This window comes from Dermacentor variabilis, chromosome 1 (genome assembly GCF_050947875.1).
Source record: "Dermacentor variabilis isolate Ectoservices chromosome 1, ASM5094787v1, whole genome shotgun sequence".
Taxonomy (NCBI): Eukaryota; Metazoa; Arthropoda; class Arachnida; order Ixodida; family Ixodidae; genus Dermacentor; species Dermacentor variabilis.
The window spans coordinates 114,785,718-114,807,953 of NC_134568.1; the positions used below are offsets into that span (position 1 = coordinate 114,785,718).

Sequence of the window (22,236 nt, forward strand, 5' to 3'; positions counted from 1 at the left end):
GGATATATCAAACTCGAAGAGGATCGTGAATTAATTCGATATATTAAAAATTCGATATAAAAAAATACAGGCCCTGAGACTTTACCTGTGGCGGACGGTGACCTATCAATCGGCGCATTCAAGAATGACAACTAATTCAGCACACACGACGCAACATAATGCTTTACTTGCGTGAAAAAAAAAAATCGCTTATGTTGGCCTGCTTCTTTGCCTTGGAAATGAAATTAAAGACGCTGACCTCGATCTTATCAAGGCTGTACGAGTGCAACAGCTCGGTTCCTTCCATGTCGCCGCAACAACGGCGAATCAAGCTGAACGCTGCCGCTACTTCGGCGGAGTACGAGCGTGTAGCCGCCCCCTCGTCCGGACGATCTTCGTCGCCACTCGAGCTGTCAGACTGGGTCCCTGCGACTACAGCTACAATGTCCTTTGCAGTGAGGCTCGCAAAAGCCTGAACATTGCTGTCAAAGTTCACAAAATCGTCAGCAGACACTTCGGCTGGAATGGCAGCCGGGAAAAAAGATGACAACTTGCGAAACGCGTCGTCCATGCACTCGTCGGCGTCGCCGTCTTCGCAGGTTTCGGAAAGTTTCGCCGTCACGAAGCCTGCCTTCTAGAAGCAGTTGGCCACGGTATCCAGCTTCACGTCTCTCCAGGCGCCCGTCATCATTTGAATGGCCCCCAGCAGGTCAACCTTAAGCTCGGTGCCCATGCGGAGGTTCACCAAAAGCCTATCAATGAGTCGCCTCCTGTAACCGACCTTGAACGACTTAATGATGCCCTGGTCGAGCGGCTGCAGCTTCGCTGTCATGTTCGCAGGCAGAAACTTGAGCTCGATGTTTTCGAGCTCGCAGGTGGTGTGATGGGCCGAGCTGTTATCGACGAGAAGGCAAGCATGACACCTCGACTTGCCCAGTTTGGCGTCCCACGCTTGCAACCATTCTGTAAACAGCTGACGTGTCACCCACGCCTTCTTATTGAAGGCGTAGCGGACGGGGAGCTGGTTACAGTTGTTGAAGCAGCGCGGTGCCCTTGCTTTGCCGATCACAAGGGGCTGGAGCTTTCGAGAGCCATCCATGTTAGCTGTGAGCAGAACGCTCACGCGGACTTTGCTCATCTTGTCCCCATGACACGTGCTGCCCCGGACGTCGAGCATCTTGCTGGGCAGTATCTGCCAAAACAATCCAGTTTCGTCGGCGTTGAAAATTTCCGCGGGAGAAAACTTCGCGCAAATTTCTGGCCATTCCTTCGAAATCCACTGCTGGATATCCTGGCTGATGATGGCTCCGCTTTCGCCAGAAATAGTTTTGCCAACTATCTTATGGCGGTTCTTAAACCTGTGCAGCCACCCTGTGTTGTCGGCGAAGTTGTCTTCACAAAGTGCAGTGGCGAACCATTTGGCCTTAGCCATTAACACTGGGCCATCAACCGGAATGTTCTTAGCCCGGACCTCTAAAAACCCCACATAGAGAGCCTTTTCAACTCTCTCATGGGCAGGAGTGCGCACATGACGAGCTCCCGACCTTCGTTGCTCCGCCGCTTTTGACTTTATGTTCGCCTTGTTTTTTAACAAGGTGCTTAGAGTGCTCCGAGGAATCCTGAAGTTGTCTGCCACCGTCGAACTTTTCTCACCCGCCTTAACGTGCTGAATGACTTTCAGCTTTGTCGCAAAGTCCAGGTTCTTGCGCCTCTTGCCGCTGCTTGTGCTTGCTGTGGCCATTGCTTCCGCGCCAGCCCACCACGATCCAGTCACACGTGTCGTGAGATGCACGCAAAACAATAATGCGCACGATACACAAGAACGCGCACAAAACACAAGGATATGAACAGCCTCCCTCAACACAGCGCTCGCAACGGCCTCCTCTGAGGGCGACAGCGATGCGCTATGAGCGATGTACGAGGCGCGAGCTGTTGTTGGCTGAGCGAAACTCACGAAAAAGCAACAAGAAAAAAAAAAAGGCAAAAGGAGGAGGCCGCCGGCGCCTTCGTTCCTGCACTCTTACCTTTTCCGAGCCGATCACTATGGTTACACGGGGGAAGAATGAGTGATAATAGAGGGAGAGAGAGAGAGAAAAAAAAGCTATTCCGCAAGTCGGAGAATGTGCGCAGCGAGAGTACTGCAGCCCGAGCCTCCCTCCCTCTCGCTATCACATTTTCCGAGCGTTTAGGGTTTTGGCGGAGGCACGGTGCCACGAAGGCGTGGAGTTCGCGAGTGCAGAGCTCGCAGGGCATTCTATATGTCCAATGGCAAGTAAAAATACCATTCGATAACAAATTTCCATACTTTTACACAGAATTTTCAAGGGGATAATTTACGAGTTCGATACAGACAGTAACTCGATATATGTGGGCTCTATATATCCGTGTTTGACTGTATTTCTGCATGCCTAATGCTTGACAAGCTGTTTAGAGCTATGAATAAATGTTTTATTTTTCACAGCCTACTATCTACGTCTATGCTTTAAGCACAAGTGGCAAATTTGGTTTTGGAGCTAGAAGAGTATGTTCGGCAGCCTTTTTTTTTTTTACGGCAGTCCAGATAGATAACGATAGGATTTTTCGTTCTTCTTGATATCACTGTAAGTGGACTGCATTGTATGTGAGTTCATTATAATGAGGTCTCACTTATTCAGGAGGTGAAAAGAGCCACCTTCGTGGAAATGGTAGTGAAAAGCCCAGCCTACCAGTGTTGAGTCATAGGCTGTCACTGAATAAACAAGCACCAAAGCTACTTAATTGTAATATACAACACAAATGCAGAGAGTAGTTGGGTGAACTACAGGTCTAGAGGCATTGTTCTGCTCCTATACCTGAACTATTCTTATGGCTATATTGTGGGCATTTATTGTGCAGCTCTTCATCATCTGTATATTATCATTGCGTGTGCCCTTCTTCATCGTGCATGTAGGCGCATCATCATAGTGGACTGTGCCGAGGGTCCTTCGCCGCGTCTCTCAGGCTCAATAAAGTTCAGCCCTTACTGTGACATCGCAAGTGGTAGAGGTGGTTCTTAGTTCCCCGTCCTCTGCATGCCTAGCCTACTCCCTGGTGTTTCGTTCAGGTCGCCACTTGTGCCCACTGTCCGCCAGCAAGTCGCAGACTGAGCAGCCTGGCGCTTCTACCGTACCCATCTCGACACCGCAAGCCACACCTTCTCTGCTAATCAGTGGCCACCGGTGTGAGCCCACCTGTTCCGATGGTCTTCGCGGTGAAGGTGTTGAAGACTGGACGATTACGAGCGCGTAAGCTCTGCTAATCGGTGAGATGATCTCCTCAAGCTCCGCCATGTCTCGTTCTATATGACGGGTGTGGCGAAGACCTGGTTTTTCAACCATGAGATTGATTTCTTTAATTTGCATTCACTAAAGAATTTGTGACTTATTTTAGCATATGATAAACAGTAAGCAGTTTCATGGCAAAGAGCTTCTGGGCAATGCCCAATAGTGCTTTTTTCCACACTTAATCACCTCAGAACAGTACAACAGTACATTTGGGAAAAGAGAGATACAGACAGAGAGAGCAATGTAAGAGCAAAATAAAATACCCTAGACTGAACATATAATCTAATTTTACATATATGTAAGGCAACAAAAGGATTACATACTGCCATGTTGGGTTTCCAGTCACGCTCAAAGACAGCCATTGCAGCCAAGGATCCTGACCCCATGGTCACATAAGGAAGCCTGTCTGTAGAGCCATGTGGGTGAATACTGCAAAGGACACCGCCAGTTGTGTCCACTCCCCCAAGTACCAGCGCTGCACTTATGTGGCCTTGGTACCTGGGAAGAAAGCGGCACTAGGTGTACCCAACTTTAAAAAATATGCAAAGCTACACATCACGTAGTTTGGAACCACAACCTTAGTCCCAGAAAAATTTTCCTTCATCCACAACACAGTGCACCTTTCAAATGACAAAACATGTCCCCCAAGACTGACTGACCAACCGATTGACTGACTGATTGGGTTCAGTATCTAAAAGAAACACAGGGGCTAAAGAGAAATGTCATAGTGGCAATTAATTTTAGTCACTGGCAGTTCTTTACCATGCAGTACATGCACCCAAAGCTCAGTGCACTGAATTTTTTTCATTATGCAGTAGTTGCAGCCGGGAATTGAGCCAATGGCTGTGTGCTCAGCAGTGGAATGCCACAGCCACTAAGAAACTGTGGTGGGCAATCATGAAGGTGCTGCCAGAACTTTCATTATAGATAAATAGAGGTTGCCATTACTCCTAAAAACACATCAACACAATCTCGCAGGAGTGACTATCAAAAGACACAAGGGGTATTTATAACATTTCAAATGTTTCCTATAGAAGAATTCCACTAAACAGTGGTAACAGTGGCAGTCAAATTGACATTATCTTAATAGTACATTGCCAAAAGGCCTTTGATGGAATATCAAACAACAAGTTCATGTACAAACTATGGAAATTTCTAAAGAATGAAAAGATATTATGGTGGCTTGACTCATACCTTTCAGAGAGAAGCCAGTGTGTTCAAATAAGAGCATCTAAATCATCCTTGCTACTACCGGTAGTTATATCCAGAGTCCTACAGGGCTCAGCTTTGGGCCTGCTCCTTTCTTCTTTTATTTATTTAAATGACCTGTCATTCTATTCTCCTGTTAATAAACAATTCCTTGCAGATGCTGCGTTTCGTATCACAGCATTAAATCTGAAAATGACTAAGTTATTCTTAATAGCTACTTAGCTGCAGTGCCTGACAGGTGTCGCACTTGGGACAGGAATATTATTATTTCTAAATGTACACACATGACTATGGCGCACAAGAAACAACCGCATTACTTTAAATAGGAAACTAACAACAAAGAAATCATGCCAGTTAGTGAATTCAAGTGTCTAGGTGTATACTTTAGTTCAAATTTAAGTTGGAGTGCTCATGTAGACCATACAGTATCGGCTGTATCAAAGAAACTGTAGCTGCTAAAGCACTGATTGAAGCACACCACGAGCAAAACAAAATTGGTTGCTTACACATTCCTTATGTGTCCGGCTCTTGAATATGCTGACACTGTTTGGGACCAGTATCTAAAATTGACAGTCACTTTACCATATGCCAAAGAGGGTGAAGGCAAAAGCCTGCACACTAAAGAGACATTCATTAAATTATTGAACATCCTCATTTGAATGCGTTGTTACTTCTTGTTACTTGCTTTCTCCCACCAAAGGTCCTAGGTTCAAGTGCCTTAATTGACGTTACCTAAATTAACAGTGCCTTAACTAGCACCAAAGGTGATGGGTTCAAGTGCCCTAACTCTATATATTAATTAACTATGCCTTAATTAACTTCGCCTTAACACCAAAGGTCGTGGGTACGACTTCCATATAAGCTCGAGGGTTTGACTCCCACCAAAGGTCGTGGGTTCGAGTGCCTGAATTAACTCCATCTTAACTTTGACTTTCTTTTTTTGGCATGGTGAGCGACATCGGAGCCAGTTGTGGAAGACGACGATGACGAACGCGCTAGCAGTGGCACAAGCGTGTGTCTACGCGAGGCGAGCTCACATGACTTTCTGTACCGCATGCCGTGTTCTCCAGACCATCAGGGCTTCCGCCTTCAAAAGTAACACCCGCCGTATAGAAATTGCGTAAAATAAAGCACTGCGATTTATCTGCCACAAGTTTGGTAGACATGTGTCTGTAACTTGCATACCCAATCTGGACTGCCCTCACTGGAGTCATGCCGCAAACTATGTAGGCTGCAAATGCTTTTTAATATTTTAACAAGCAGAAGAAAATTTGACTTTCACACCTACATGCAGTACAACACAGCATGACAGACCCGAAGCAAACACAAAAGGACCCTAATAATGCCCCAAACGATAACAAATACCTATAATTACTCTCTCTCTAAGAACAATTCTTGAATGGAACTCACTTCCTTGTGATGTTATGCAGGTAACGTCATTAGAATGCTTTTTATTGGCATTGTCTATAGTGTTTTGAATTTACTTTTGTTACTCGTAAGGGTTTTTACACCACGTTCGTGATTTCGTATACTCTTTGATGGTTTGATGAAATGCCTTATGCACCCACAATCTTGGTTTGCTTATTACTTATTCTTGTTATGCTTGTTACTTATTAGTCTGCTAGTCAATTTATTATGCCACTCCTTGGTGTACTGATGACTTGTGTTAATTTCTGTACTTGTCCATGAAGCTGTACCACTTCTGCTGTGACTGCCAAAAGACTGCTGGCAGTATTGAATAAATAAATAATAATAAATAAAGAGGCTGGAAAAGTGTGTTACTTAAAATATCAACCATGTGAGGTCCAAGCTCACTTAAAGGGATACTAAAGAAAAATTATTTAAGAAGGAGGACATAGGCAATGCATCTAGATTTTCAACAAAAAACATTCATTCGTGTGCTGCTGATGTGTCATCATCATCATCAGCCTATTTTTATGTTCACTGCAGGTCGAAGGTCTCTCCCTGCAATCACCAATTACCCCTGTCTTGCACTTGTTGATTCCAACTAGTGCTTGCAAATTTTCTAATTTCATCACCCCACCTAGTTTTCTGTTGTCCTTGACTGCACTTCCCTTCCCTTGGCACCCATTCTAGAACTCTAATGGTCCAGCTGTTATCTGCCCTAAGCATTACATAGCGTGCCAAGCTCCATTTTTAAAGCAAAGCTTTCTTTGCCTCTTCCTTCGACCTTTCCACTGCTGCTGCTGTTGCTGTCTTGCACGCTGTGTCAGGACGTCGTTCAGAATGTGCATATACATGGCAGAAGCATGGCAGAGAGGAAAGGCAACATGAGAAACTTGTTTGAAGCTTTCTGTTGCGTTGTCACAATATTTCTGGATGGCTGCAATTATCCCTGATCCAGCGGCAAAAGCACTGCAGAAACTTCAGCACTTATCTTTGTACTAACATGGAACAGTCCAGAGGGGAGGTAAATATGGTAGATGGCAGATAGGGAGAGGAGGCAGAGAATGCATAGAAAAGACACAGTCACGAAACAAGTGAATAACGACCTTGTCACTCTTTGCTTGCAGCACACATACATGGGGGAGGGCAGGAGAAGGAAAGGCGACATAAGAAGGCAAGGAAACGCTACTACTAGATACGACAGCAGTTACAGACTAACTAGATAAATTTAAGTTCAAGGTACGTTATGGTACATTCCTACTATTTCTGAATAATTAACACCATGCAAATTTGTCAAGCGGACAATAGACGCAGGGTGTGCAGACGCAAAGCCAGAATTAAGCACTGTAACATCTAGACGACACTATGGAAGCGGCCGCATGTAAAATCAACACTTTTGCACCCACCCCGGCAGTTTTGTGGCTATGACGTTGCTCAAGGTTGCGGGTTCGATTCGGACCTCAGGAGCCGCATTGCAACGGGGCCGAAATACAAAAAAATGCTCGTGTACTTAGAATTCGGTGCATGTTAAAGAACCCCAGGGGCTTAAAATTAATCTGGAACCCATCCCTACGGCACACCTCATCATTATATTGTGGTTTTGGCACATGGAGCTCCACAATTCAATCAAAGTTTAACACCTCTACCACGATGCAATATGCCGTGTGAGGCAATGACAATGTTAACCTTCTCGAAGGTTATGAACCATGATGCCATAAAGATGCCTCAAGCAAACATGTCTCGCAAACACTGCACAAACAGCAGTGGTGCATACAAGGTAACGTTTAACATCAACTCACCACTCTGGTACTGCACTAAATTCCGAAGAAATTAAACATTTGCCATCAACATGACATTATCAACATGGCTAATTATCGTCGATCAAAGCAAACAGCACGAAAAGCTTCGCTTACATCGATTCCCACAATGCATGGGATCTGCATGATTTTTTCTATTAATTTCAACTAAAATATTGGTTATCCCAGTTTGCTCTCTGATCCATATGACTCTCTTCCCTTCTCTTAATGTTATGGCTAAAACTTACATAAGCTGCATCAACATTGTTTTCGTCGTATACTTTCTGCCAGTCAATGCCGTTTACACTAACAAAAAATATTACCAACATTACCAACAAAGGTGAAAGCGAAAGCAAAAGCTACGTTCGCATAGCAACCAATGCTTCATACTCGCCCGCAAGGCTTCCCACGTTTCCCTTTCAAACTGTTTCCCTTTCAAACTCCCTCTATGGTGCCACGGAGGCACTGTTGTGATTGGCCATTTATGCCGCAACAACCATCGGTCACGGATAACATGATAATGGGGAATGGGCCGACGGCCCTGTCAAAGCTATCCTCAACTGAGATGATTAATGGCCACCAGTGGAGTCCTACCAGGAGAAGTTCTACAAAGATGGTGGGGAGATCTGCTAAGACAGGTTCCTCCAGGAGTACCTCTGTCAGGAGGCAACAGTCCTTCACCTGTCATCCACCCAAACTGCTGCATACGCACCGGTGAAGGAGTCAGTGTTTCCCACACCTCTCTCACCTGTTCATATACAGTGTTGTGCGTAGCTCACTTCAGAGGGAAAGGGCTACCCCCTCCGGATTGGTGGGACATGATGTCACCTGTCTCCTAACGCCAAATTGGAGGAAGGCGACTGGACAATGACAACGCAGGGTTTAAAAGGAGACAGGCAATTGGAGAGATCGGCTGCTGGAACTTCTTCATAAACTTATTTTTCTGCACTTCTTGAAAAACTCTTGTAAAAATGTAATATAAACGTGTGCATAAAACATCTTGAATACTGAACCCAGCCCCATGTTCCCTTACTCCTCCATGCTGAATGGATACCACAAATCTTCAGACCCCCAGTTGCAACAGCACAAAGAGTGAGCAGATTTAGGAACAAAAAAAAAAAAAAAAAAAAGCACCGGGCAGGGAGTGAGTTGGAAGCAGGCGCTATACGTCTAGACTGCGCGTTGCCGATGCTGCGAAGGCTCTGGACCGGCACTACAGGTGTGTACATAAAGATTGTATGTGTGTGATGGAATGGAAGAGCGCAGCGAGCTTTATGCTGCTGATAATGCGGCAGGCGCACCGTGCAGTTCCGTGCTGTGGTCTTTTTTTCTTCTCTTGATGCCGTCACTCGAAGTACAGGGCACGCCACTTGCTTAAACTTTTAACGTTGGAACCGTCGCCACAATTTTAGCTTTTTAAATGGACTACAGGTTAGCGAAATAATTAGAACTCACTCACTCACTCACTCACTCACTCGGACTCAGACTTATCAAAATTCTATCAGCCAGGCTCCCTCGGACTCAGACTCGCCAAAATTCTACACAGCCGCACTCACTGAAACTCTAGACTCATGGGTCAGTCTATGTCCGAGTGAGCCGACTCATGAACAAGTTTGCCGACCTATGCCTATCTGTATATTTATTATCTCGATTTCTGTGAAATTACAGTATTTACTCATTCTAACGCACCTTCAATCTTAACGTGCACCCGTTTTCCATGAGTTAAAAAAAGAAAAGTCCTTTACAGTACCGCGCACCTCATTCTTTCATACAGAAGTACAACTTTTCCCATTTGAAAAAACAAACATTTACTCCAAATACACTAAAGTTACGATAAATAGAAGAAGGCACAGTTTCGCCCAAAAGGCGAAGCATCGATTGCGATAGCAAATTAGTAGACAGCTATATGAAAAGTAAGGATAGTATTATGGGCCGTATAAACTTTTTAACATTCGCTTACTAACTAAATTAACAAGCATGGCGTCACGCACACACAAGCAAATATGAACACGTCTCACCCAGCGACTGTAGAAACTCTTATCAAAACACTGGAGTGAGGAAGTGCTGTCCTTTGTGCGGCCTCTTGCTTTAACGTGAACTAAGCAACAAGAATGCATCGTGGTGCGCCTAGATGCATAGACTCTGTCTCCATCGTAGATCGATACACAGCAGCTACCGGAGTAGAACGGCTCTTCTGTTTGCGCCAGTCCTGCACGCAAGTTTTGGGCACTCCGGACACCTGTGATGCGGTCCGATTTCTGTCCGTCGCCGCACACATGATGACTTTCCTTTTAATTGCGGTATCGCATGTCTTCACAGTCGGCGCTTCCATGCTTACAGAGCAAACGCAGAAAACGGGAAGATGGACGGTGTACTAACCTAAGCACACATACTACAGCACATGGAGGAAGCTACAGCAGCTAGGCTCAAAGCGCGTACAAGGCAGCTATTTTGAAATGCCAATGGCGATATGGTAACGCAGATTTAGGGTAGCACTCGATTTTAACACGCACGCAATATTTAGAACCGTTTTATCGGAAAAACAGTGCACGTTAGATTCAAGTAGATACAGTATATTCTTTGTCTGCTATATTTTACTACACCTGCATGCAAGCACCACTATAATGTAGTAAGCTGTGTATTACTAGTACTTTATGTTAGTCCTGTTCTGAATGACCACGTTAGTCAATTTCAGCATCAAGCACATAAAGAACCAAACTGTACAGCACCTGGCAGCACGTAGCTCCAGACAATGTCAAGCTGTTGCTCCAGGTCCGATTACTCTAGATGCCAGAGGCTAGTAATGAAATTGTGCAAATTGCATCTGAAACACGGGAAACTCTAAAAATGATAATGCTTACCGAAAGAGCATTTGCTTCAACAAGCGGTTTGCTGTACACACAGGAACAACCCGTCCAGTGGCCAAGCGGTGAAGCTCCAGCTGCGATGATATCATTCTTGTTGTCTTTACCGTGTCAGCAGCAGTACCAGCACCACAGCAACTGACCAGGACAGAGTGCAATACAAAATTACAAAACGTCAGAATAAGTACATTTTTCTAAATACAACAGCCTTTTAACCATAACCTACATGCTGGTTTCTTCGCAAAATGCAAAGATAGGAAGGGAGAAACAAGAATAATAGCTTCCTGCCCCAAACTTCTATAGAAAAGTTACTATATTTGATTATTCAGCCTTTTCACGGCATTTGTCTTGCTGAAACGTGGATCCTTGTTACCAGGGAGAAAAAATGCCTGTTGTTAGAGGCGAAGGTACAATGCAAGTTGGCTTTTCCAAATGTTCATGAATCTTGGCAAAACATGTAATTCAGAACAATTCACACAGTAGCCAATGATTCAATGTTCAAATTCTGATGCCACGAAAATACAGGACGACCAAAGCAAACCCTAATATATGATGCAGTGTCCTACAACATTTCTGAAATGTGAGGAACATGTCTGGTGCCTGATATTAATATTCGTCTTTTGATGAGACGTGTGATGAGAAGTGAAGCACTGCCCAAAACACACACTACACACACACAAAAAAAATGAAAAGAACTATGAGCTCTATGTCAAGAAGGGGGCCGACAGATGGAGTAGCACACTGTGGCATAAAATTTAACAGGGATAAGTTGGAAAGGCTGGCCAAAGACGCTGTCAAAGGCAGCCTAGTCATTCTAAACAGGTTAGTTTTTAACAGATTAGTAGAGTTACATCACGTGGTCATTGTCGGTGGCGATTGATTGTAAAGGGAGACACTGAAAAGAAAATAAGCGCTGTCGCTTAACGTCTTTAGGTATTATTTCTAAGATGAGGGAACAAGAGCGGAAGGGTGGGAAGGCAGCAGAGGAAAAAATGAAAAAGAAGGGCATAGGAGGGTGTTGGTGAGCGAGAGGTTAGGAAGCCTTCAGAGAACTGAACATAAACAGTAGGTTTCACAGGCAGCGTGCATTTGTGGTTTTAGAAAAGCCCGTCAGTGCAAGAGTAACAAAAAGACGCGAGTTGAAAGGATGACTTGAGTAGTGCAGCAGAAGTGCATCGGGTAAATTTGAAGGTGTTAAGATGGCAACACCGTCTGGGGGCAATGGATGAGGGTAGGAGAGGAGCGGTTTGGTCTTTCAAAAGACATTAGCCTCAGTAGTCTGATGTAGGCGTTGTCACGGTGGTATACAGAAGTAGCATGACCGTGTGTGGTGGAGGCGCCAAAAAAGATATTCTGGCATCTGGATTTCGACACGTTGGAGCCGTTTTATCTACTTAAGGTCATCCAGTAGTTAGTACAGGCACTCAACTTTCAGAATCAGTGAAAATTTTCATGCTCCGGTGACGTAATTTTTGATGGACCTTTTTGCGAACGTTTGCGCGTATGTTGTAGCAAAGAGGCGTGGCCGTCACCTGCCGCGCTTCAGAAAAAATCGTGGCGCTCGCGATTACACTGCACTAGCATCAAAATTTTGTAATCAAATGACTCCTAGTAAGCGAAGAATTAAATTATATCGCCGGCTTTGCTGTCCGACAGTGCTGAGCGGTGATAAAAAAATGACGCCACCTGTTCACTAATGAGATTTGGTTTGGAGTCCCGAGTCGTTTTATTCCACCAAAGTGTATTTCTGAAGGTCTGCCGCATGTCTAGCATGTGGACCTGGCATTTTCAACCAGTTTCCATGAGTAATAGAGTAAAAGAGGTTTCGCTCCTCTCATAAAATCCAGGCAAGGGGTGCTGCCGGTGTCACTGCGCAGTTATTGAAAATGGCTCCCACGGCGTCATCCCGCGCGGCTGCGTCGTGAGAAAAGCGTCGTGCTCGAAACTATGCTGCACCTGCACTTCAATTTAGTAATGAGGACTCGAGTTAAGATTCCAAAGATGACAGCAAAGCAGATTCAAGCTCTGACGACGACTATGTTTTTAGTCAGCATGGGACATCCACAACTGTTCACCGGCGAGTTTCCATTACGACCTTGAGCGGTTTGCTTCCTTGTGCGCACTTATCTGCCGATCTTTTTGCACAATCTGAGAGCTCTCCTGATTATCTTCAGTGTGTATACTTCGCTTGGTTATGATGTGCTGCCATCAGCAGCAAAGAAATTTCTGTTCACGCCAAGAAGGCCACCCGTAGCATATCTCGGCCCAGCACTGTGGATCAGCGCAAGACAGTTTGCAACAGCGTGGGATTTCTTTCTACTCTTCTCTGCACAAGTGATAAAGACAATCTGCAAAAAATGCAAACAGATATGCTTGGATGCATAATCTTGTAGTAGCCCAGCTACGCTGAGAGCGATTGGTCCTAAAGAGGTGCATGACTCTAAACGAACTGGTGAAGTGCATTCCCTGGACTCCTCATCGAACCCCCCCCATCCTCAGAAGATGCCGAAAAGACGGAACTGCGAAATGTGTTACGAGGACCACAAAGAGGAACACACACCAGACATTTTATGGGGAAAATGCGGAGTGCTCCTATGCTTCACAAAATGCAGGAACTGCTTCACTGCATGCCATGAGCGATGAACTGGTCTTAGTTTCATTTTTGTATCCGAAGGAAGGAGTGTACTGAGCATTTATTTTTTCAGACACTGTTCCTCGGTTATTTATCTTTGAAATGTATATATGAAATGTCCTTTAATATTAATGTTTTAGGAGATATTGTTTTTTTATTGTTTTTATCAACTGGCAGCAAAAATGGTGCTTTCTAGAATTTTTATATTTTACCTAAAATTTTTTGTTTGGCAACGTATGTTTTTGGAAAGAGAATTTCATCATGCACAACACGCTATGTTGCTGGAATATTATTTGTAGTGGTAAATATTTTTTCCCGAGACCTATAAAAGACTACAATTTTCTTGTGGTAACGAAAGAGTTAAGAGGAAGCTTTAGCTCGGGTGCTCCTATCTAAATACATGTAAAAGGACAATTCGTTTTTATCGGCAACCACTGCACCAAAGTTGACAAGGTTTGTTGCATTTAAAAGAAGAACTTAAAATCTAGTGCATGTTCGTTTCGAATTTTTTATTTAGGTCCTCAATGTTTTATTAAAAATTGGCAAAAATCGAACATTTTCAAAAAACGAAACTATCAAGTTCACAATTCTGTAACTCAGAAACGAAAAATGATAATACAATATCGGAATATCAATTCCGCTCGATAATACACCTACAGCGGACAAAATTGATATGCTATACGTGAATCTCAAAAAATGTAGTGATATGGAAATACAGCTTTTGCAGAACCTTTGTAAACAATGTAACAAATTCACGTAAGTTATAACATGACATATCGAATTTGTCCACTTTCAATGATCTAATGGATGCCGCTTACAGAACTGCGATATCTCTTTTTGATGCAGAGTTATGAACTTGCAAACTTCATTCTTCGATTTTTTTTAACTTTCGCATTTCTGAAAATTCTTTTAACAAAATTCAGGACATAAATTGACATTCCGCTTCCAACACTCACTAGAATTTAACTTTCTCTCTCGAATACAACAAGTTTCATTAAAATCGGTCCAGGGGTTATCCCAGAAAAATGTTTTTGTGTTTTACATGTATTTGAATATGCCGCGTCGGAGTTGGGCCCGAGCTAAAGCTTCCTCTCAAGGGCTCAAATTGCCACAGGCATGTTCGAAAAAGCTCTTAAGGCCTGCCAGTACACTTATTAGTCATATCGGTGCTCATGTTGTGACAGGAGACGGGAGTGCACGTGTGTATAATTAAAGAATACTTACTGTGCCCCGTGACAACTGCCCCTTCCCACGCTTGTTATGCTTCACCGCGTAACATTTTTCTATTGAGGAGAGGCTAACTTTCGGAGACTGGCATTACGGAATGCGCTGTGCTTTGCAAGCTTCGAAGCCAATCGCGAGGATTACAAAGGTGGAGTCAGTGCCATTGCTGACAGCGGCGAATTCTTTCAATGAAAAACATGGCATCGCATGGCAAGAAGCTAGCAAACGTAGAAGCAGCTAGGCTAACGTTGTGCAGTGGTGGCTACGGCTGCCAGCGGATCGGTGTGTGAGAGCACCGGTTCGAGGCGGCGAGACAATCGAAATGGCAGCAGTGGTGGCTTTGATTAATTCCATTTCAGACCTGCAGTCAGGGCAATAGACATTGACTCTATGGAGTACGTGGTGGTGCTGTGAAGCCGCGCGAATTATCGGGCATGTCCGAAAAATTGGGCTTCTGGAAAATCGGTCGTTAAAGAGTCTGGCAATATCTTGTGCCGATTACACGGCGTCAACGACGATTCGTTGCAATTCGTCTATTACTGGAGCCAGCATTAACACGACTTTCGTTCCCTTTCAATAATAGTACAGCTAATTTTCCCTGATAGAAGTAAAAATTCCCCGAGTTTTCCCTGGGTATTTCCAGACTATTAAAATTCCCTGAAAATTCCCAGTTTGTAGACACCTTGGTGAACAAGCATGACCAGCGAAGCCGTGTATATGGGCCCCTTAATGGCAAACTGTACCTCCACCGAGGGTAGGCCCAGCATTTCACTATCTTTGGGATTGGCCCACATATAGGGAGCACTTAACGACTGCTTCACCTCTGCCGCAGGTTGGCCCGGTAGTGCACTATTTTGGGGATCGGCCCATGTATGGGGGAGTGTTTAATGCCTGCTTTACTTCCACCGCGGGTCGGTTCGGTACTGTACTATCTTCGGGATCGGCCCATGTATGGGGAGTGCTTAACGCCTGCGTCACCTCCGCCGCAGGTCGGCCCAGCATTGCACTATCTTCAGTATTTTTTCGTACATGCAGACACGATAGTGGGGAAAGTAGCCCTTAACAACTTCACTGTAAAAAGGGAAAGAAAAGATAAAAAATTAAACAGAACAACAAATAGGAGGGTGACAGCAGAAAAAGTGGGAGGGGGCAGGTGCACATGGGAAAAGGGCTCATTTGGTTGATATATGCGTAAAAGCATGGAAGGAAATATTAAATCGAATAGTAGGGGAGAGGGAGGGAAGGGCTGGAAATGGAGGTATAGGTGAACTTAAGAATTGAGGTTAGCTGGTGGTATAACCTGTTCTTGTGCCTTTGTTAATAATATGAGAAGTTCAGGTTTAAGTTGTAGCATTTAGCGAATCTCGGTTGCCATATGCCAAATTGATTCCCATCTGGTGTAGGACTTTAAACTTGTTTTTGAGGTATGATTCCCTATATTTCCTCTTGCGAGGTGAACGGAAATTTGTTTGTAGTTTATAGAGCCTTGCTTTGTTGATGTTCATTGAAGTGGCTGGCTACTGCTTTAGGCAATTGTGTTTTGTATCTGCGCAATGGCCGTGAGTCTTGTATCAATTTGTTCTCCAGTCTCATCTATGTATTGTTTGTTACAAGTGGCACCCTCTAGGCAATAGACTATATTGCTTGACGTGCAGGTTAGACCCAATATTACCTTGTTAAGGTAATCCGACGCTGTACTAGTTACTGTAGTAACTAATTATGCAGGGTTTCCCACATAACTTGAACCAAACATCAAAAATACGCAAATGCCATGTAGCTGGACAGAACCAAAATAATGTTATTTGCCATCGCTTGGAGATACAATTATTATTTTTCTCATCCTGCCTAATTAGATAATCAGTCTTAATTAATCAACTTCTCAAATATTATAATTAGATGAAAAGTGTCAGTTAGAAAATTGTAGAGCAACATGAAAAACTTCCAATACAGCTTTCTGTTGCTTGATACAAGCTGCATAAGTGTTTTTCTGAGTGTGAAAGAAGCCCACGAATACATGCAAAGTGCCTCGAGCGGCCAGTCACGTCGCAATTTTGTGTGTATTTGTGAGCTTCTTCGTGTATGCTTGCATGTGGAGCACCTGGGGTAGCCACAGGGAGTGGATGTTGGTTTCCTCTTTGTCCTTAGTTTGGCATGTACAAGAATGTCCTTGAATTTAGTGTTACGTCTGTAGGCAACTCTGGGCAGGTCGGGAAAGATCTTAAGTTTCTGGTTGCTGGTGAAAATTGCGTAGTATTTACCGAGGATGTTCACGTTTGGAAGTGCATTTGAGAATTTAGTACTAGTAAGAAGCAGCATTGTTGTTCTTGTGATCTCGGGGTGGGGTTTGAGGACCTCGGCTCGCTCAAGTTTGGTTGCATTGGTGTAGGCTTTTTGAAGGGCAGTGTTCAGGTGGTTCCTGTTTGATAGGTGATTGAGTCTATGTAGTCTTGGTTATCAACGCAAATGTGACATAGTTGTGTGGCTTGACCTTTAAAGGTACCTTGTTCGCAATGTCTGGGACGGTGGCTTGTATATAGTAGGTACTGTTGTTTATCAAAAGACTTCCTATACAGTGTTGTCTTTAGTGTCCCATTGTCAATACATATTGTTGTGTCCAGAAAGTTTATGCATTCAGTTGAAGATTCCAATGTTAATTGTATTGTTTGGTCAAAGGAATTTAGGAATGTTACACATTTATTTAGACTCCTCTGACCATGTCCTTATAAGTATGTTGTCTATGTATTGTATGTATGTGTGGGGCTTGTCTGTACAGCGAGATAGGAAATTTGATTTGAGTGTCCCCATAAATATGTTTGTTTAGGTTGGTGCAAGAGGTGTACCCATACTTGTCCCATGTATTTGTAGGTAGTAAATAGTAAATATCCTCAAATTTGAAGTAGTTGTATATTAGAACTAATTCAACAGACCAGTAGACTTCAATAGAGTGTTGTGCATTGTGTTTGGACAGCGTTTCTCTTATCAAAGATAAACCACCAGGGGTTGGAATGTTGGTGCATAAGGCCACGACGTCCAGTGTTGCAAGAATCATGTTTTCCAGTATTGTGCCTTTAGTATTAATGTCCTCCATAATTTTGAGTAGGTGGGGGCATGTTGTACAAATGATGGAAGTTTTTTGGTTACATCATCAAGGAAGTGGTTAAGAAATTTGTAGAGGCTCTCTGTTGGAGTGTTGTTATTTGATACTATCGAACGCTTTGGGATGTTAGCAATGTATAGTTCAGTGGGTGGAATTTTATTAATTTTCAGAAGGAGGTAGTAGCATCATGCAGTTTTGTTGCTTGGTTTAAGAAATTTGAATTATGACGGTATTACCAATTTATCAGAAAAAAGTGATTTAAGCCTGTTGGTAATTTTCAGTGTGCGTGGTAATGTCGGATCTTGTCTAGCTTACGGTAATGTTCAGGGTTGTTTATCTGTCCGTAAGCCTTGTGCTTGTGCTTAACTACTGGCCAAATAATTATACTTCCACCCTTATCTGCTTCCTTAATGACAATGTCGTTCCGGCAACTAAGATTTGAGATGATATGACTCTCTGAGTCAGTTATGTATTTAGGTCGCTTAGCTGTCTTGAATTGGCTTATAATTTCCTTAGTGAGAGTTTTCAGATATAGGTCAAAGGTCAAGTTCTATGGCTTGTTCCGGTTCAGCAGTCCAAATGGGCTGGGCTCTAAATGGTGTCGTTCCGGTGTCTGGTGCGTTGTCTGCAAAAACATGCCTACTAAGCATTCGTCAGGAAAATTCTAAAAGGTCCTTGTGAAGCTGCAATTCATTTAATTATATTGTTCATGGGACAAAAATTTTGTCCCTTGCTAAGCATGCCTATTTCTTCTCTACTTAATGTGTTTGAAACGTCTACAACTGTAGACTGGCTTAATTTTGCGGAGACTTCAGCCACGTCTCCGTGTCTCTACATTCGAGTTCTCTCTTGCTGGCGTGAGGTGGCTGTTTGCATGGAAGGTTGTTTTTCGATTAAGTTCACTTTTTTTTCTCTGTTTCTGAACCAATTTTCTAGACTGTTTTTTGTGGTAATGATCTAAATTTTCCATCAGAGCTATGTTCTGAAATTTGTGGCGAAAACTTTCCAGTTGTTCCTTCACAGTGTTCCTTGAGGATATTCAAAAGCGAGAGTGAAACATTGTATAATGCTGTTTGCCAATTTACATGACGGTGTGGTGGAAGTGCGCCTAGAGCTGGTATAGCCTTCAGTGCGAGTCCTTTAAGAATTATATTGTTCTGTGTAGTCTGTGTATGTATTGAGATGGAAGGTGTAGCTAGCATGTTTTTTGGTAAGTTTTTTAGACTGTAGGAATTTGGTGCTTCATGGCAGAGAAGGGTTATTAACATTCAATGGTTGTCATTTATTAGGCTTTTGGCAGTGAGATCTTCATGGGGTATGTTTCTGTTTGGCAGGTTTCTTCCCACATGCCTCACTAAATGCCAGCTCTGTTTCTGTTTGAGTCTGTGTGTGTGCAGGCAGGCATGTGGGTGTCTGTGCAAACACTTCCATAGTGAATTTTGTGTTGTCTGTAACGGTTGTGTCTGTTTGAACTGCCGTTGATTTCGTTTTTACAATAGTGTGCATCCAGTGGCACGTTTCACTTTCCACTGTCTGTGTTCTGAGTGTTCCCGAGGTGACTGTTGTAGTTGCGTTGTTCAGGGTGGCACGGTCAACAGAGTTGGTGGATGTGGTTTCTGAGGTAGACTTCAAAGAGTTGGTGGATGTGGTTTCTGAGGTAGACTTATGTAGTTTTTTTCTGTATTTGTCCTTAACAAATGATTTGATATGCTGGGAAACTAGCTGTATTTCTCTGTAGTTTAGGTGGAAAGTGTCCCAAGCTAAGTGTTTGTGTGCTGATTCGTGTATTTCTGCATAATGCATTGTGGCAACGTTCTTGTGGAAGTGTTCTAAGTTGAAGATTAATGCGTTAAGTTTGTTGGTTTCCTCATTATGTTTCATGAGTACGTTCGTTTGGTGCATTAGTGGGCAGTTTGTTTTGTAAGTGGGGAGTAACAGTTGTCATGATTATCTGTGCGTTTGGACGAGTTACTTGTCTTGTGTGTATTACGCTGTTCACAGACTCGATCATTTCCATGGCACTCTTTGTGTTGAGTTTTTTTTTTGCCTAAATTGACAATGAAGTGTGTTGCGTCAACTGGTGGTTACAGGGACTATTTAAAGGCCAAGCACAACCAATTTTCAACATGGCTCAATTGATTATAAATTAGTAGTATATACAATTGAAGTAAGCATGGGAAAAGTTCAGGGCTGGTAATTACTATATCACATTAGCAGATGACAGGGGGAACTGGTGGTTACAAGTGATGCATAATCCAGAGCATGACCTCGGATTTTTAACATGCTGTGAGTGGTGCCCAATCTTGGAGGTCATGCCCAGTTGGTGTGCTGGTTCACAATGTTCTACATCGTGCATCATATCCAGCGGATGGTAACTGCGGTGTTTGCTTGAGTTTTGGTTACCAAAAACATCTATTTCTGATAGATTTTCATGATGCACCCACTCGTATTTCAATTGCAGAAGTTTGCAGGGAGGTTGATCTATATCAACTCTATCTTCATCTTTAACACGGTCCAAAATTTTGATGCATTTGGCCTTTCAGGAACAAGAAACTACTTAGCATGCAGTATGCATGATGACTGTGCAAGCAAGGCCAGATCCACTGTTGAAATGAGTTGCAGAGCCAAAGTGCCCCAAGAAATAGTTCAAAAAGCGCAGGTGAACTAAATGAATAATTCATAACTTTGTAAAGTTACATCACATTTCAGTAGTATAAAAATATAACTATTTTTCTTTCATAGATAAATAATACAGAATGGTAGCACATCATCTCATAATCTTTACTTATGACATAGGAAGTAAACAAAAATGAGCAACTTAAATTTAAAGAGCTTCATTATTTTTGAAAATTAGGACTGCTTACTTCAGAGTAATTAGGATACTGAACAGAAAAAAATATATTCCTAGGTACCTTCACAGAGCTTTCATGCAGCATGCACGCCTCAAACCAAGAGCTTTTTCATACATTATAGTGTCTAGTGCTAAGCTAAGCAAAGCAAACCAAACCAATTGAAGTAATGCAGCTATGGAGAGCCAATAGATGTGCTTTACCATGACAATTATGACTGCGATTGGCTCCCTCGCGCATTTTGCGCAAAGGAGCCAACGCGACCGAGAAAGTCGATCCGGATCGGGCTTGATCGTGATCAAAAGTGCGCCGTGTGACAGCCGTATAAGACACTGTGGGTAACCTTCGACATAAGATAGCACTGCTCACATGTGCAAATCGGAGCACCTCATTATCACAACCACGTTCAGATAACTTGTCGCGGTAGATAATAGTCCAAACAAACCATACTAGATATTTGGAGCAAGGTAATGAATCTTGTTGCAGTTCTTGTCCGCCACAAACCCTCCAGCAGTGGCACGAGTGTCGGCTCCCAGGATTACCCCGTCCTGAACAAAATAAAACCACGACGTCAGTTGCATCGCGCGTAATAGTGGACACAGGACGATGTTACGAATATATATACATTACCTTGAACACTATACCAGCAATGGTTGTACCGGTCTTTGTTGCCTTGGGCATCGGCAGCCCTTGCGATTGCAGGAAGGCATTTCTGAAAAGATCAAAATTTGCAAGGGTATCGCGCACAAGTTTAAAAAAACGTCCTTCTTTTTCTCATGTAAGCGCACAACATTCCAAGATACATCGCATACTACAGAAAAAGAAAATAGAAAAGAGAGCAGAACATAAACAATTTCTGAAGGAAATGTGTCGAATCATGGTAATTGCAATGTAGCTGAAACAAGCAATTTCAGCTACATTCTCAATTTACACAGCATGTTCCGGCACTGCATTTGCCATAAATGTCTTCTAATTAGGCTGGCATCTTTGAATATTCATTTTCACTTCACCTGCGACAATTTTCAAAGCAAAAGCCCGAAGAAGGCTCGGCGAGAGCACTAGCGACAGCGGCCATTTTTGACGGAGCTTACTGTTTGTCATAGAAAGATTACAGAAGGACTAAAGATAAATGGATGGATGTTATGAGCATCTCCTTTGGAACGGGGCGGTGGGTTGCGTCACCAAGCTCTCGCTATTATACTGCTTAATGTCCTACCTAGATTTAAAAAAAAGGAAAAAGAAAAGAAAACCACGCTGAACTACCACACCCAAATTTTCTGATCCCCTATTGCGAACTGTGCTTTTGCACGTCTCCGTTTTTGTTGTTTCCCTACTTTTCTTCCACCAATCCTCGAATCGTCTCTTACTAATCCCTATTGCGGGCATGTTTACTTTTCCACTGCTCTCGCTGAACCCAAGGGCTTCAAGGAGGCCAGTGGTGCCTAAATCGACCGCTGGGTAGACGTCTTCACATTCTAATAAAACATGCTCCATTGTTTCCCAAGCTTTACCGCAGCAAGCACATGCTTCTTCTTCCTTCTCGCTGTTCTAAAGCATCCCGATCTCGCTTCGAAAAGTAATGAGCTTCCCTTTGAGTTATTATAAATTGTTTCTTTCCTGATTTCGTTTTTTTCCCTCTTAAGTAGTTACTCATGGCAGCTTTCTTTTTCATTGCCGCCAGCCACGAGATTATTTTAGCCTCTCTGACTTTCCGCTTGACCTTCTTTGTTGCTGTGTTGCCCACCCAACAGGCCCCATACTTGCTGGTAAGCTTCCCAGTTCTTTTCCTCCACTGTGAATCAACGTTTTTCGTGTACAGATACCTGAACACTCTCCCAGCCCATTTACTTTATTCCATATTCCTCAGCCGTTCTTCA

The 22,236-nt window shown here is 43.3% G+C and overlaps 1 protein-coding gene across 1 annotated transcript in view; it reads right to left on the reverse strand.

Moving 5' to 3' along the window:
• The window catches only part of Prosbeta2 (Proteasome beta2 subunit), a 42,222-nt gene extending 20,754 nt beyond the window's left edge, over positions 1 to 21,468 (reverse strand). The window contains exons 1-5 of the mRNA XM_075693608.1: positions 21,370 to 21,468; positions 20,990 to 21,071; positions 20,810 to 20,907; positions 10,555 to 10,695; positions 3,605 to 3,779 (exon numbers count right to left, since the gene is read on the reverse strand). Of these exons, the coding sequence (XP_075549723.1) occupies positions 3,605 to 3,779; positions 10,555 to 10,695; positions 20,810 to 20,907; positions 20,990 to 21,071; positions 21,370 to 21,434 (561 nt within the window). The 5' untranslated portion in view covers positions 21,435 to 21,468. The remainder of the gene's footprint in view (positions 1 to 3,604; positions 3,780 to 10,554; positions 10,696 to 20,809; positions 20,908 to 20,989; positions 21,072 to 21,369) is intronic.
• Positions 21,469 to 22,236: the final 768 nt, after the last annotated feature.